This window comes from Phlebotomus argentipes, unplaced genomic scaffold (assembly GCF_947086385.1).
Source record: "Phlebotomus argentipes unplaced genomic scaffold, Phlebotomus argentipes genome assembly contig_5, whole genome shotgun sequence".
Taxonomy (NCBI): domain Eukaryota; kingdom Metazoa; phylum Arthropoda; class Insecta; order Diptera; family Psychodidae; genus Phlebotomus; species Phlebotomus argentipes.
This window is the reverse complement of record NW_026776165.1, coordinates 11,307,499-11,322,682: the sequence shown is the minus strand read 5'-3', so window position 1 is coordinate 11,322,682 and position 15,184 is coordinate 11,307,499. Positions and strand designations below refer to the sequence as shown.

General features: G+C 44.0%; 5 protein-coding genes across 5 annotated transcripts; all 5 read right to left on the bottom strand.

Annotated features, from left to right (window-relative positions):
- Positions 1-16: 16 nt before the first annotated feature.
- LOC132256016 (leucine-rich repeat-containing protein 15-like) lies at positions 17-1,925 on the bottom strand. Its single transcript, XM_059752194.1, has 2 exons — positions 565-1,925; positions 17-464 (listed from the first exon to the last, which is right to left on the bottom strand). The coding sequence occupies exons 1-2, from the start codon at positions 1,923-1,925 to the stop codon at positions 65-67; spliced, it is 1,761 nt and encodes a 586-aa protein (XP_059608177.1). The 3' UTR covers positions 17-64.
- Positions 1,926-2,842: 917 nt separating this feature from the next.
- On the bottom strand, positions 2,843-3,418 carry LOC132256014 (neuroglian-like). The gene is made up of 3 exons (XM_059752193.1): positions 3,289-3,418; positions 3,132-3,223; positions 2,843-3,070 (listed from the first exon to the last, which is right to left on the bottom strand). The coding sequence occupies exons 1-3, from the start codon at positions 3,344-3,346 to the stop codon at positions 2,843-2,845; spliced, it is 378 nt and encodes a 125-aa protein (XP_059608176.1). The 5' UTR covers positions 3,347-3,418.
- A 2,163-nt stretch (positions 3,419-5,581) lies between these two features.
- On the bottom strand, positions 5,582-6,616 carry LOC132256013 (procathepsin L-like). The gene is made up of 2 exons (XM_059752192.1): positions 6,144-6,616; positions 5,582-6,086 (listed from the first exon to the last, which is right to left on the bottom strand). Exons 1-2 carry the CDS (start codon positions 6,614-6,616, stop codon positions 5,597-5,599), a joined length of 963 nt encoding a protein of 320 aa, XP_059608175.1. The 3' UTR covers positions 5,582-5,596.
- A 1,616-nt stretch (positions 6,617-8,232) lies between these two features.
- On the bottom strand, positions 8,233-9,908 carry LOC132266068 (splicing factor ESS-2 homolog). Its single transcript, XM_059766898.1, has 3 exons — positions 9,702-9,908; positions 9,484-9,640; positions 8,233-9,426 (listed from the first exon to the last, which is right to left on the bottom strand). Exons 1-3 carry the CDS (start codon positions 9,849-9,851, stop codon positions 8,279-8,281), a joined length of 1,455 nt encoding a protein of 484 aa, XP_059622881.1. The 5' UTR covers positions 9,852-9,908; the 3' UTR covers positions 8,233-8,278.
- Positions 9,909-10,018: 110 nt separating this feature from the next.
- LOC132256012 (venom dipeptidyl peptidase 4) lies at positions 10,019-14,768 on the bottom strand. The gene is made up of 9 exons (XM_059752191.1): positions 14,699-14,768; positions 13,123-13,347; positions 12,854-12,948; positions 12,715-12,789; positions 12,220-12,272; positions 11,164-12,160; positions 10,533-11,082; positions 10,247-10,458; positions 10,019-10,176 (listed from the first exon to the last, which is right to left on the bottom strand). The coding sequence occupies exons 1-9, from the start codon at positions 14,766-14,768 to the stop codon at positions 10,078-10,080; spliced, it is 2,376 nt and encodes a 791-aa protein (XP_059608174.1). The 3' UTR covers positions 10,019-10,077.
- Positions 14,769-15,184: the final 416 nt, after the last annotated feature.

Genomic DNA, 15,184 nt, shown 5'->3' with positions numbered 1-15,184 from the left:
AATTAAATTTGCGACAATATTCAATTTATTCCTCTGTGTTATCATTACTTATTAGAGATGCGAATTAAAGCGTCTGAAATGTTCTCAGCGCTTCTGCATTGTTCTCTCTGAGCTTCTTGTAGAAGAAGTAAGAGTGATAATTGTACCACAAAAGTCCGCCGCCGAGCGCCAGCACGACCACAGCCAGGATCACTGATATCGCGGCAAAAGTGCGCACATTCGCTCTATCAATTGGTTGAGCGATTGTTGCATTGCCAGGCCTCAGAAGGAGTCCCAACTCCTTCACTCTGCCCTCGATCCTCCGCAGAGCCTGGAAGATGTTATCGAACATGGTCGAGGTGTTGTTCTCTAGCTCGTCTGTCCGCAAGGGAAGGTAGTGACTGATGTCGCCTGCGTTCTTCTCAGCTTCCGGCGTCGCGGGAGTTTCCTGACTCTGCGTTGTCTCGGGTGTTTCGCTGGTGAAGCTGCTCAGAGAGGAAATTCGGTTGCATTGGTATTTCTGGTATATCTCTTTGTGATTTTCTAGCAAAACGAGGAATAAAATTAGATAATTTCTTAACGTACCCCAAGATTTCTCTCTGTGTAGAGAAGTTTGCGATAAGCGGAGTTGACGTGGTGATATTTACAAGCAGAGAAGAATCGTTGATGGTCTCAAGCTTCAATTTGAGCTTCTGCAGTTCCGTCCAAAAGGCGTTGTTGGACACGTTGAGATGATTCAAAGGATGCACCGTGCTTTGCTCAACAATCTCACTGTCGTTCTTCTTGTAGCAAATCATCCCACGGATATTCGTCACATTCACTGGCGTCGGTTCATCCGCGTTGAATCCTATTCTGTTGGTCGCCTTCAAGCGCCGATAGATTGTCAGCAACTTCTTGCACTCGAATCTGTTGTGCGACAGTCCAACGAGGACCAAATGAGGCATGATTGTGTCCAAATCTGTGGGAAAATCGCTGAGGCGATTCCCATCGAGATAGAGATACCGCAGATTTTGGAAGAGCGACAAGATGTTGTCATCAATCTCCTCAAAGACGTTATACGAGAGATCGAGTGTCTCGAGAAAATCCGCGAAGAAGTATCCATAATCGAGGTGAGAAATGTGATTTCCACTCAAATTGATCTCCTTGAGAAAACGCATCTTGCCAAAGCAAAAGCCAATCTGTGTGATGTTATTGTGCGCTAAGAAAATCGATCTCAGATTCTCGCATTCGCAGATGCTCTTGAGATTATTGGCCAACTTGTTGTAGTTCATTTGCAACATTTCCAGAGTTGATGTGGAGCTGTCCAGAGAAATATCCGTGAGTGCATTGTTCTTGGCGAAAAGCTCTCGGCAACCGTGTCCAATTGATAATTGCCTCAAGTAGTTGCTGTTCACAATGACATTGGTGATTCTGGTGTTCCTCAAGTCCACCGACGCCAGAAGATTGTTGCTCAAGTCCAGGATCGAAGGCTCTTCGGCAGTGTTCATGCTCAAGAAGTGCTGCGAAGGTGTGAATTTGTGCAGATAATTATTGCTCACGTCCAAGAAGTGCAAATCTGTGCAGTTGCCGAAGAGATCCATCGAGAGTTCCTCCAGAGAATTCGATTGCAGCTGAACAGTCTTTAAGTGTGTGTTGTCCAATAGGAAGTCTTGCGAGATGTTCTTGAGCTTGTTATTTGACAAATTAATGTGATTAAGTTCCCGAAGACCTTCTAAGAGTTTCGCCGGAAGAGAAGTCAAGCGATTTCTGCTCAAGTCAATTGTCTCCAATCTTGGGCAATTCAGAAATGCATCATGAGAAATGGACGTGATTTGATTTCTGGTAAAATTCAGTCTGAAGAGTTTTTCGGATTTAAACGCATCCACAAATTCCAGAGTTGTGTTCATCACAGTCAAATCCAAGATTTGCTCCATGTCGTCAAACATCGGGCGTGGTAAATCACTCATTGCTGAGTCCTTTATCGTTAAAGCTCCGAATTCAGTGGAAATCGGTTCGTATTGCTGATCACCTTTAAAGGTGTACTCAATGACACAGTGAAATACATATGATATCCTAGCATTTTCATAATATTTCCGTGTAGAATCTGAACAGGGAACTTTAATGCCATCGCAGCTCCGCAAATAAATCACAAACAGCACAGGAAGAATGGCACAAAGCAACCTGAAAGACACTATATTCTCAGGATCAAAGGAAAACTCCACTATTGTCACATCTCACCGCAAATTGACCATTTCGAGACGTTCACGCTGGAAGGATAACTTCAAGACTAAACTCTAAGTGTGTCTTCGTCTAATTCTCGTCTCAGAAAATGTCTCAACTTGTGCAGAAATATGAAGAGAAGTTTTATCAAGAGCAAGATAAAGCTCAAGAGCGTCTTTCTCGTGTAGTCGCAACTATGATAGCGTGCATTCATGCAAGCAGAAGAGAATGTTGATAAGCATTATGCGCAGATAAGCTTATGAAGAAGCTGAGATTCCGACATTCGAGACTGTAGATATCTTTGGGCTCAGGATTTCAAAAAAAAAATTATTTATTTTTGAGATGAAGGAGCCAAACCCTCGAGGAAATTCTTGGTTCTACCAGAACTCAGAGAACTCAAAGCTACGGAAATTGTCTTGGAAGCTTCTCAGAACACAAACAAAATTATCGGCTTATCTTCTGGCCAAGAAGCCATTGAAATCAAAAGTGACGATTAAATTCTACTTGAGAAACGCTTGTTCAAATCTTCACACCAGCAATAGCATAAAGCAGCCAAACTTGTTGGTAAGAACTTGACAAAAAAAACTATGAAACTTTAACTTTTTTCTGACATAATCACTTCTTTAGGTATATGTTTAAAACATGTATTTAGCTGCTCACAATCTCATCCGGAATACACATTCAGATGGGGTTCTGGTCCAATTGCTTCGCCGTAAATGTTATTCGCAACAATCATAACGAAGTATTCAGTTTTGGGTTCCAAATCACAGATTTCATAGGAAGATTTCGTCCAATCTCGGATGAATTTCAGGCCTTTAAATATCTCAGGATTGAGTCCCCACGAGATTCTGTAGTACAATCCTCCGCATCCTTGCTTCTTCTTAGGCACGGGCTGAAGAATAAGGAAAACACATGAGCTTTTGTCATTTCAAAGTGATTATTCAAGCACTTGCTTTCCATGAGAGGACAATGCAGCCGCTTTTGCTTGGTGTTCCTTTGAAATTGTGGGGATTTTCAGTCGGATTGGAACATTTTAGTTCGCCTGCTATAAATAAATATTGCGTAGGACGAATTAAACGAAGCTCAGAAACTTCCATTTATCATTTGTACCTTTCACAATCACGAGAAGAAGTGTTGTGAGGAAGATAAAACAGCTGATTTTCAGCATTTTCAATCACTCACTCACAATAGATTGAAAACAATTCACTCACTCTTCCCCAAAGTCAAGTCTGAACTGGAGAGTTGCCTTCAAACACCTTTGGATAAACACTGAGATGTTAAACAGTGACTCAAAGAGTCAAACTTGTTTTACTCACTTGAGACGATGAAAACAAAAAAAAATCACCAATTCAAGTTATATTCAAGGTTACAATACAAGATCAGTGTTGAAATGAAATGTTCATTGACTTCCAAAGTTTACTTTTCTGTATTTATTTGTTTTCCTGTTACAAAGTTTCTGCAATTCTTTTAATTCCTCTTTAAGACCACTAGAGGAACTTCCTTGTAAAGAGTTCCGTGAATATTCCCTGCGATGCATCCAAAAACCGCCGAATCGTTCGCTAAGACGTGACTTATCTTCAAACCACCTTCTTCAACGATGATCTTGTCTTTCAACAGAGACTCTTCAATAGGTTTACCATTGTGGATCCATTCAATTTTCGGATGCGGAAGTCCAGAAACTTCACAAGCAATAAAAACATCATTTCCTTCCTCGGGATTCTCAAGCAATTGTGGTTCCTTCACAAAGAAAGGTCTTGATTGAATGTTGAGATTGAAAAATTGATATTTCTTGGCGCCAATTCCATTGGAAACTTCGCAAATGTACTTTCCTTCGTCCTCAAATAAGGTATTCTTCAGTTGGAGGGATTTTCCGCTATTGCGAAGGAGTATCCTGGAATCAAACGACAATATTTCGTAATTCTTTGTCCAGACAACTTTCGGCACTGGATTTCCACTGAAGATACAGTGCAACTCTTCTTGTTCTCCTGCAAGAGCAATTAAGCGTGCAGGTGAAACGTAGTCCTGTTTGGGCCCAAATTTTCTAATGGAAGATTGATTTTCTCTCTGTTCAACTGAAATGTGAACAATTCCTCCGAATTTTCGTGCCCCAGAGAATGGAAAATCAACCATGCATGCATAATGGAAGCCATTTGAATCATCTTCAATCTTCACAACTGCAAAATGTAAATTTCCTTCTGCATCTGTTGCAATGTGAGGCTCATCGATTGCCTTAAAACTCTTGTTAGGATATTTCTTCACCCACGTGATAATTGGCTTTGGATATCCTTTCGGTGCATTGCACTCAATGACTAAAGATTCTCCTTCTTCAGTCTCAATATCTTGAGGAATTTTGCTGATTTCGCTGAACTCGTCAGAGAAACTCATTCGCACTGTTATGTTTTTCGACACAGACGTTCCAAGTTCATTTTCGGCCAAGCATTGATAAACACCAGAATCTTCACGATGAGCTTCAGATATGATCAAATCTCCACCGTAAAAACTTAATCTATCCGTCGAATTCACTTCCAATCCATCTTTGAGCCAGCGATAATTCAAATGGCTGCAAATTCATTGAATTTTTTAAACTACAAAATTCACTACAATAACATGAGTATGATTTCTCACCCCACAGAAATTCCAATAGCTTCACATTCAATGACGAGAACTTTGCCTTCTAGAAAGAGAATCTCATCTACAAACGGTTGCCGCACAATTTTCGGAGGTACAGAAAGAGCTGAAACATCACATACTCAATTAAAATAGAATATAAACCAATGAGAGAATCACAATTTATTTACTCTGTGATTTAACTATTGTCACTGTTAGAATTAGAAAAAATGCGCACTTTAACTGTCCCATTATTGTGGCAAACGCTGAATGTGTCTTAATGAATCACTCAGTGAATTTGACACGCTCTTGACTTTGGCAGCGTCAAAACTAAACTAATCACGATATTTTCAAAATATGCGTAAATAACAACCGATTAAGATAATTTTCTTATAACATTACAATCGCACAATTAAATTAAACTGTTCGTTCGTTAAACGAAGTCAGAAACTTTTGACCTTTACATATGCCTCATTTAACCGCTTTGTATCATGGGAATGCGATAGTTAGGCATTATAAAAAAAAAACACCCAATTACTGTAACTTCTCATTGACTTTACATAAGCAAAATATCATGAATGCGAAATTTCATTGAAGCTCTCTTTTCATCATTCTTTGTCTATAATGAATTTAATTCTGCAAATCCTGGCCAAATCCTCTCTCTGAATTGTGTATATTGCCTATTCGGCAATAAGACATTATAGCTTTGAATTTTAAGATATCTTCTGGAAATAATGGAAAATCAGATGCATTTCCTATATTTAAAAAACAACTTTATTGTAAATTAAACACTGATTAAAGATGGCGGAGGCTAGACCAATGCGTAAGCGGCGTAATTCGCGACACCGCATAGGTTCTGGTGCCGCTTTAGGCGCATGTAGCCACCCTCTCCCCAGCGTTCGCCCCACCAGTTCCGCAGGATCCAGTACGCGGGCGTGTAGCCGACCAGCAGCATGGCGTGGTTGACCGTGGAGGAGCTGCACTTGGCGTCGTCGTACACGCCGTCGCCGTAGAGCTGGAAGGAGCGCGGCGCAGCATTGATGGACACAGCGACAGGACCTACAGTGGCCACGGCGAGCGCTAGGGCGGCTTCGCTCTTCGGCAGAACGGCCCAGCGGCTCACGTTCAGCACGGCGAGTGGCTCTAGGAAGCGACAGCGGCCCTCTTTGGCAGTGTACGGATAGTCCTGCTGCCTCATGAGCCCGCCGCAGGCCACCAGATAGCGTAGCGTGTTCTTCAGCGATCCTCCCGCGCACCCTTGATTGCCCATGTCAAAGCTGCAGTCCACAATCTGCTGTTCACTGCGAAAAAGAACAATCAATATCCATAGGAATTTTACATCAACACTTCTCACTCACCTCAGAGCTATCATCTTGGATGTCCTCTTGAAGATCTGCCCCTCGATGCTGTGCACGATGCTGAAGGCATAGCATGCGCCGCAGGACTTCTGATTGTCCGCCGGCGGCCGAAAGCCCAACTCGCGCCAATCCACTGACTGCGGTGCCTCGGCGGCTCCGAAAGCCGCCACGATGGCGTCTCCATCGTCCGTGCTCTCAGCCTTGTCGGCCTGCAAGTGCACGAACCTCACGAGGTACTCCTGACGATTGAGATCCGCCAGGGCGTTGAGCGCGAGGCGGAATGAGGTCCTGTTGTGCTCGAAGGCCCCGTTATGCTCCGCCACGAGCGCCGCGTTGGCTAGAAAGGCGTCTCGCGAGCGCCGCTCGCGAAAGGAGCGTCGATATGTGCGATTGAAGGCGGTCTTGAACTCCTCCCACGACGCAATCTCGGCGCCGGCGAGTGGCAGAAGAAGCAGCACCACTAAGAGACGCATTGCGACACACTAACTTCACTGCTGACGACATCCAATCGAGCTCCAAATTGCAATTGCAGCACTTTTCCATTCATATTTGTGGCATTTGTGGTGATCACGCAGTTTTGGCGGGAGTTTCTCATGCCGACCCGGTGGTACGCGCTATTCACCACCAGTTAGAGCACTTATCGCAGTGCGACATTCATCTTGTTCATCTTCATACTTCGTTTTAGGGGTTTTGGGATTTAGTTATTGGCTGTGATTATGCCTGATCGATTTTATTGATTCTTCGCATTGAATTTACATGTGAATAGAAATGTCTTAATTATTGCTTCCTTCCTTAGCTTTTCGAGAAGTCGTCGTGAAAGTGAGCTCTTCACTTCGGGGTCCGTCGAAGAGCGAATTGAAGGCTGCAACTCGAACACTAAAATTCTCATCTTTCTTGAGCTTTCCCAAAAAATCACTGGTATAGTTTCCCACGACAATTATTTTCCTGGTGAGCTCAATTACATATCCTTTGAATTCTCCTCTGACGGACTCAATAGGAACAGGATCCCATTTCAAGTGGTACCTTGAATCCTCATCCACGTCCAGCACAAGATTCGTCGGCGCCAAAACTGGAACTGCGCGAAAGACAAGGAATTGTTATGCTTGAAATCTTCATGTATAGGAAGAACAATGTTTGCCTTCTCCTCCAGAATATTCCTTGAACACGGATTTTTCTCCCTTGGCTTCTCCCACTTCGTTGCGTGCAGAAATTCCGATTGCATATGGTTTGTAACTTTCCAAGCCGCAGAATTCGTAAGAAGTTTGAGTCCCATCGTTAATATCTATAAATTTTGTTTTTTCCTCATCATCCGGACCTTCCAAAAGTCTCGCAAAGATGCGATAATGAAAGCCTTTTCCGTTGTGATCTTCTTCAGGCACAGGCTGTGAATATTGAAGCTCAAATTGTATCTTCATTTTCTCATCACTATAAAATGTTACGAATTTCTTACTGTCCATTTGAGAAAAATGCAGCCAGTTTTCTTTACGATGGTTTCAAGAATAGTCGGATTAGAAGATGGAACTTCGGGAGCAGCTTCGCCGGAAGATTCATAATCCGACAGTTTCAGTAGAAATACAAGGAAAATACACTTTACATTTATAATTAACATGTTTTATTTGCAATAATTTAACGGATATTCCAAAACTTCCTCACGCGTTCTTTCTTCGACAGAGAAATAATTCAAACTGAACAGCTTCTGTGGACACGTTAGACAAGCAGCAACTCAAGCCTCTTAACGAGCTTCTCAATAAAAAATGCAAACACAAAAACTGTCTTCAGTATTTCTAAACCCAAAGATATATACATATATATAAACCGGGTTGATAAAAAAATTACTGATAGAGTTTTTGTTCATTTATTCAAGCTGAGAAAACTTGACCTTCTGTGATGTATTCTTCAATGTGCTAAATGTATATATTTAAACGAAAGGAATTCTCTATTTCACTGCCCAGACGTCTTAAAAGACTCAAAGAAGGTTAAATGGGATTCAAAATCTACTAGCCAAAGACGATTTCTTCACGCTAAGCGCCAATTGTCATCTTTTCCCTGACTTGTAAAATCAAATAAACCCAAATTCGTATGTTTAAGCTTCAGTATTATATTCTCTACAACTTTTCCAAGGAAATTCTTTTATTTCAGAAAAAGTCTGCCGCTTTGGTTCTCTTCACATTCGCGGGAATATTCAGCAGATCATCCGTCAAAATTTGCTTCTCCGGTGATTTCGCCTTCGTCGCTGAGATTCTCGGCGTCTTCTTCCTGATCAGCGGCGACGGGGTGGCCTTGTGCTGAGAGAGCCGCGGCGTAGCAGCGGATTTCCTATTCGGCGACGGCGTAATGCCGAATCGCGACGACGCCAGGCGCTTCGCGGCCGGCGACATCGAGGCAAGGCGCTCCATTGTCGATCTGCCGTGCGGCGACGCGATGTTGCGTCGCGCTGCCTCCATGGCGCGCGCCTTCTGGCCCCTGAGTCGCTCGCCGGCACGCTCCGCTAGCTCCAGCGCGATCGCTTCGCGCCGCGGCGTCTCGGCGATGCGGAATGCCGGTGTCGAAGTGTGATGCACAGGCGTGTCGCCGCCGTCCAGACGAAAAGGCGTGCCCTCGATCTCGCCCCACGTCATCAACGGCGTCTCGTTGACGCCCGGCCGCGGTGACGGCGTGTGCACGAAGCCAAAGCCGCGCACGCGCGGACTCGCGTCCTGGCTCAGCACATTGCCATCCACGTCCACCTTTCCGTCCAGCACGTGCTGCTGGTGCTTGGCCATCCGCGAGATGGTCTCGCGGCTCTGCCGCTCGTCGAAGGGACTTTCGAGCAGGCGCGTGTTGCCGTGCACGACCTCCTGCCGCTTCTGCGCCATCTCGATGCGCTCCTCCTGACTCAGCTCCACGCCGTCCGGCACATACATAATGAAGTTCTTGTTCCTGTACGTCCACGTGTCCACCGGCTGCACGCCCACAGTCTCCCGGAACTGCTCTTCGATGGGCGGCAGTGCGAGGCGCTTCGCCATCTCGAGCGCCTGGACTTTCTCCTGCTTGAAGAGCACCTCGAACTTCTGACGCAGCTTCTGGTCCGCCTTTTCGATAATCTCTTGAAAGCTCTGATTGTCTTCGCTCGTGTACGAGTCCAGGAACGCATCCAAGCTGATTCTATCCGATATCTTCAGCTCCTCGCTTTCCTCCTTCGGGACGCTGTTGCTCAGGCGGGAAGTGTTTGATCTCCTCGAATTCGTCTCTGGCGTGGCTTCTGGCCGAATGACGGGTGTCTCGAAGGTCGCAGGACTCTCAGCTGAAAGCAAACACATCGATAGAACACAGATTTTTACCGGGAAAGTCTCAAACTCACATCCTCTGGACTGATTTGGTCTTCTTCCGCTGTACTTCTCATACAATTCCCTCAGCTTCACCATGTCGTTCTTCTCCACGGCGTCCAGGTACTGATTCTGCGCCTTGAGTTTCTCCAGGTCCGGGAAGAAGTCCCTCTGGATGATTTTGCCCAATTCCTACAAAGAAACAAAGAGAAATCAGCAAAATTGCAGGAAGTAAACAAAGTCGCATTCCAACCTCAACATATTTCTCTTCTGTGAGAATCTTAGCTTTCGCCACCTTCTCTTTAGGCACTGTAGGCACTTTAAAGGACACCACACTTTTGCTCATGTTCTTCATGGCAATCAATGCCTTTTCACCAGGTTTTTCCTCCATACTTTCACTCATTTCCCTTCAGGAGCACAAAACGTAATCAAAACATTTCAGCATATGACATTAACTGGTGTTGCCAGATGCTACAGATGGCGTGGTGATCAATTTAAATTTTGAATTTATGTCTGTTACAATTACACTCAGAAAAATTCTGCGCATATTTTACTTCCTGAAGAGAATTATTTAATTTCTATTTCAGTTGTTTATTGACCAATATTATTGCCAATACAATATTGCATTATTACTCCTCAATACTGAGACACTGCATCCAAAAGGATTCCATCAAGTGATACAAATGCCGCGAGACTCCATTTAAGCCGTGCGCTTCGTCTGGATAACTCTGCAAAGGGATGATTTTTGCGGTTTAACAAACAGTAGAAAAAACAATATAAATGCTGCAGTAGAATTACCATCTGTTCGAAGAGAATGTTGGCTTTCTGCAGAACTCGACTCAACATCATGGAGTTCTGGAAGTGCACATTGTCATCCGCGTTGCCGTGAATCAGGAGAAAGTCGTGATGCTTGAACTCCTCAATGTTCCTCGTAATGTCGCTGGCATTGTAACCCGCTTCGTTGAACGTCGGATTCGGCAGTCCCATGTATCGTTCGGTGTAGATGGAATCTGCAAGGATTATTCGTTTAAAAGCTCTCAAAATGGTGAAACCTAGAAAAGCGTATTATCATGATTGCACAGACCGTAGTAAATCCAGGAAATGACAGGAGCCACGGAAATACCGCACTGGAACACTCTTTCTGTGTCTTTGGCCAGCGCCATTGCTGTGGCGTAGCCGCCATAGCTCCATCCCCAAATGCCAGTGCGATCGGCGTCGATGAAGTCGTAGTTCTCCTGCAAGTACTTGGCCACGTCGATCTGGTCTTCAATCTCAACGGTGCCCAAATGATTGTTGAGCGTGAAGAGGAAGTCTGTGCCTTGATTTGCCGTTCCGCGCCCGTCAATTTGCACCTCGATCACGTGATGTCCGCTGACCATGAAGTCTCCAAAGCCGACGCCAAAGGACGCCGTGACGCGAGCAGAATTTGGTCCGCCGTAAACATAAACGATCATGGGATACTTCTGGTCATTTCCCGATGGGAAGTTCACATTGGCCGGCACTTTAATCTTCACAGACGCCTCAAATCCACCCTTAACGGGAACTTTGAGGTAGTGAACTTGAGGCAAAGCAATGGCAGTTAAACTTGTGCGTGTTGATAAGTTCTCCTCCCACGCGAGTATTTTACTGTTGTCCTGCAATTATAGAGATTGAAAAATTTCTCAGATTATTACACCCAAAAAAATTGATCTTTCTCTGGATTGACGGCGACTTACCGACGCTCTGGTAAGATGCGTGTACGATGGCGTCGGGCCGGAACATGTGAGGGCGTAATAGGAGAAATCTCTGCTGAAGCTGGCGCTCGCGTAGATGCACTCGGCGCCTTCGGGACTCTGGGAGGAGCACGTGAGACACGTGTTGTCCCTGAAGACGTGGCGCTGCTCTGGATTACTTCCGGGCACGGCGAGATAGTACAGATTGTCGTTGACCTCGTCATAGCCGTAGATGCTGGACACGGTGACGGCTGTTGGCGTGATTATGCTGGTCTGTTGCTGCGTGAAGTCGTACTTCCACACTTTGTACCATCCCTCGGAGTTGGCGATCATGAGGCAGACATTGGCTGTTGGGTAGCACCTGGGCGCGTTTACGCTCACCCAGCCCGAGGGCTCGGACAGTCTGATGATCTCACGGCACGTGATCTCGCTCCCGACGATGCACGATTGCAGCGTGGCGATGTTCTGGCGCCGGTTGAGCCACAGCGCCAAGATGTGATTGTCATTGTACCAGGAGACCGTGCCCAGGATGTGATCGCTCGAGACGATGTCCACGGGCGTGGGAATGTGCCGCCAAGTCGCGCCAGATGTGCTCATGTCCAGCACACGAAGCGCAACCACGGGATTGGTCATGCCGGCTTTCGGGTAGCGCAGCTGAATCTCCTCGAAATACTGATTATTGGCATTTCCCGGCTCACCGTACATGAAGTACATCGACTCATTGACGAGAGTGTCGTCGAAGCTGGCAATGGCGATGTTTCCGCCATCTGTGGAGAACCACAGAGCCGCCCCGCTGCCCAGAACCTCCTCTTCGTACACCCAATCCGGTACGCCGTTATAAATAACTCCCGGAACGCCGTCATTGGTGAGGCGAGTCTCTACGCCGTCTAACTTCTTCACGTACACATCATTGTCCTTCACGAAGGCTAGAGTGTTTGAGTCCACAGGCGACCACGTGCATACATTCAATTCCTCCGCGTTCGATACATCAACGAACGTGCTACAAGAGAGACATTTCGAAGGATTAACCGGAATATTAGCCAAGCACTGACAACTCACCCCGAGGCGATATTATAAACCGCGTATTTGGCCACAATCGAGTGCCTGAAGATCTGTTGATTAAGTACAAGATTAGATATACTGACATAAGAGTAAAGCATCAGAGAGGCAATCTAATCAATCACAGTACAATTTGAGTGCTGATTCTTGTTCATTGAATTCATCTCTACCGGAATTTTAGAGTTGTAGGCATCAAAAATTGAGTATAATTCGATTAAATTGACGTAATTCTTAAGCAAGCATCCCTTTAACTTTACTAATGAAAATCATGAAAACACAATTTTCTAATGCCAAAAATTGGTTTCAAAAACTCAAAATTACATTATAATTCAGTTTTGTTCTATATTTCTCTACTAATTTTGGTTAAAGCTTAATTATTGAACCAAGGATAGTCAGACAATTGCTGGATTTCTTCTCTGAACTTGTCACGACTACCAATCAAATTGATCACTCGCTTTGAAGTAAAGATATGAGCCCCTTGCTTGATATACTCACAGATCTGGTGCTGTAGCGAACGAGGACTTTCGTGTAGTCCCGGGAAAAAGTGTAGCTCGCTCCACTCCAACCTGACTGCAGAGAAATCATTGATTTTGGAGCAGAGATCAAAAGCCGCGTATTTGAATACTCCACTTACCAGAGCATCTCGCGCGAGGAACAATCGATTGGTGCTATCAACTACATTGTAAATAGTGTAATCGCCTTCGCTGTTGCGATAGAGAAACTCAGTCTCTGGAAGAAGTTATAAGTTAATCACTTGGAGTGTGTCTTATGTGACATGATTGCGAGATAAGGGCGATGAATGTTAGCCAAAATTCAATGGCTTAGGAAGAGATAATAGCACAGCCAATATATCACTCACAGCTTTTTTCTTATCTATGGGGAGAATTTGGCCAGTTAAAATACCTGTCAACCACGTCCCATTGAATCCTCGCTGTGAGAATCTCGATCCCGGAATGACATCACTGAATTCCAAGGGTCTCTGCTCCGTCTGGCGCGTTTTCCTGGCTGGATTACCTGCACAAGAACCCAGAAGCACTCCCACGAGGAGCAGCTGAAGTGCACTTAATTGCTGCAGAGAATGTGTGAAACACTTAGGCGCATTACGAGAGCAAGTCAAGATCACAGAAACAAACCATTTTTAGGGGAAATTGCCCTGGGACGACTAACGGATGACCACTGACTCCGGCTGTTCGGCCGATACTGATAAAAGAGCTGAAACAATACTGATTGTACAGGAATGAAAGTGTGACTCTCAAGTGGATTTTAATACAAATACAATGCTGGTTGAGTTTATTTCTCTAAAGACACTTCAGCACTGCGCTGTGTTCAATTTTATTCGATGTGTGTGGATAGAATTTCTTTAAAATCAATATTCACCACACATTCTCTCACTTTCTGTGTGAAATGATAACATAATGCCTAATTGCCGACGATGGAAAAGTATTTTAGCAAGTTAGAACAATGTGAAGACATATTTTTCAATGCCTGTTTGTGTTTGCGAAGCACAATTTGAAGAGAAATATTCTCTACAACAGAATATCAATTGAGAAATGCAATCTCTGCCAAGATCTATTGACAATTTTTGAGGTGTGTGCTCAATTGTCCATGAATAACTGAATGAATTGCGTTATTTCTAAATAAAAAACATCCCTAATTTTGTAAAACTGTTGCATACGGGAGGGCCGGGCACTGGTGGAGGAGATGTCTACTGATGTATATGAAATTACAGCACAAGAAGATTGCGAGGTTGCTTGATTAATTATTGTCTTACGTCCACAAATAAATGTGTCAGAATGATTGTTGTACAACAATTTTTTTATTATGCTTTTATCCACACTGAAAATTACATTTTTTGATAAAATTGTATTCTCAAGCGCTAGTTACAATTTTTGCTTCGGTGTTAATCAAATTCTGATTATTCGGTACTTGCATCGCCAGATAAAATCTTGGATAAAATAGAATTAAGCGCCTCGAAAATGGGGGGCACTGCAACTTGGGCGGTTTGTCCTACGCCTGAAACTGTTGTGCCAGCAACTTGCGCGAGTCCGTGCGCGAGCAGAGCGAGAACAGCTCCCAATGTTCCAATAGACGCAGCTATTTTATCAAAAAGAAAATGCCTTCATGAAACACGGCCAGAGACAATTATTCTAATTACTTTGAGTTTTGGCAAATCTTACCAATATTTCCAGCTCCATTTTGAAGTCCTGATCCGACGCCTGCCGTTGTAGGTTCAAGCGCCCCTAAAGAAGGCGACAGAAGCTCGAAAAGGCCTCTTCGCTGGCGGCTTTTTGCTGTGCAAAAGACGAGAAAGTGTGGTAAAATTTAACTTGTTGATCATTTTAAAAGGACGAAATCTGAATTGACGATGAAACCTAAATAGCAATAAACAAAATTATCTTAATCTTGTGACAAAAGTGTAAAAAAATGTGAGTTTTTTATCCTAAAAATTAAAAGAAAGTGATAAGAGACTTTTTCCTACCTTCGTCTTCAGCCGCAAAGGCCAGAACAAAAAGCGCAACAGTCGCCAAAGTCACGATGAAGAAACGCATGTTGATTCGTGGATTCACTTCACAACTTAACTGAATTCTTCCAAAACGCGAAGCTCAATTTATATCATCCCGAAAAGGTGGTTCGTTTTGCTAGTCGTGACGAAAAGGCATGGAAGAAGTTACCTCGGGAATGTATTGTCTGTATAGTATTGTAGAATTGTGGACAGAACGATCCCAAGTCTATGAGACTAAGACTGGCACGGCAATAAACCATAAGGAATTAAGAAACATCTGTCGCAGAAATAATATTTATAATATAATATAATATAATTTAGTGTCGCAAATTTCTTATGCTCTTGTTTAATCAAATGATCGAAAGATTTTCGCAATTAGGATACACATATTTACATTTTCCACAAAGTTTGAACACACATTGAAGAAATGTCTCTTAATTTAAACTAATTGCTTCTCCTTCA

Excerpts from the sequence above, each read along its gene's own strand:
- LOC132256016 (XM_059752194.1), bottom strand. The coding sequence starts at position 1,925 with ATGAGTGATTTACCACGCCCGATGTTTGACGACATGGAGCAAATCTTG. Across the intron at positions 465-564 it reads ACACAGAGAGAAATCTTGGG|CTTCACCAGCGAAACACCCG; the intron begins GTACGTTAAGAA and ends CTCTCTGAGCAG.
- LOC132256014 (XM_059752193.1), bottom strand. The coding sequence starts at position 3,346 with ATGCTGAAAATCAGCTGTTTTATCTTCCTCACAACACTTCTTCTCGTG. Across the intron at positions 3,224-3,288 it reads TCTTCTCGTGATTGTGAAAG|CAGGCGAACTAAAATGTTCC; the intron begins GTACAAATGATA and ends ATTTATTTATAG. Across the intron at positions 3,071-3,131 it reads GCATTGTCCTCTCATGGAAA|CCCGTGCCTAAGAAGAAGCA; the intron begins GCAAGTGCTTGA and ends CTTATTCTTCAG.
- LOC132256013 (XM_059752192.1), bottom strand. The coding sequence starts at position 6,616 with ATGCGTCTCTTAGTGGTGCTGCTTCTTCTGCCACTCGCCGGCGCCGAG. Across the intron at positions 6,087-6,143 it reads TCCAAGATGATAGCTCTGAG|TGAACAGCAGATTGTGGACT; the intron begins GTGAGTGAGAAG and ends TCTTTTTCGCAG.
- LOC132266068 (XM_059766898.1), bottom strand. The coding sequence starts at position 9,851 with ATGAGTGAAAGTATGGAGGAAAAACCTGGTGAAAAGGCATTGATTGCC. Across the intron at positions 9,641-9,701 it reads CAGAAGAGAAATATGTTGAG|GAATTGGGCAAAATCATCCA; the intron begins GTTGGAATGCGA and ends GTTTCTTTGTAG. Across the intron at positions 9,427-9,483 it reads ACCAAATCAGTCCAGAGGAT|CTGAGAGTCCTGCGACCTTC; the intron begins GTGAGTTTGAGA and ends GTTTGCTTTCAG.
- LOC132256012 (XM_059752191.1), bottom strand. The coding sequence starts at position 14,768 with ATGCGTTTCTTCATCGTGACTTTGGCGACTGTTGCGCTTTTTGTTCTG. Across the intron at positions 12,949-13,122 it reads CAATGGGACGTGGTTGACAG|AGACTGAGTTTCTCTATCGC; the intron begins GTATTTTAACTG and ends AACTTCTTCCAG. Across the intron at positions 12,273-12,714 it reads TTCGCTACAGCACCAGATCT|ATCTTCAGGCACTCGATTGT; the intron begins GTGAGTATATCA and ends CTTAATCAACAG.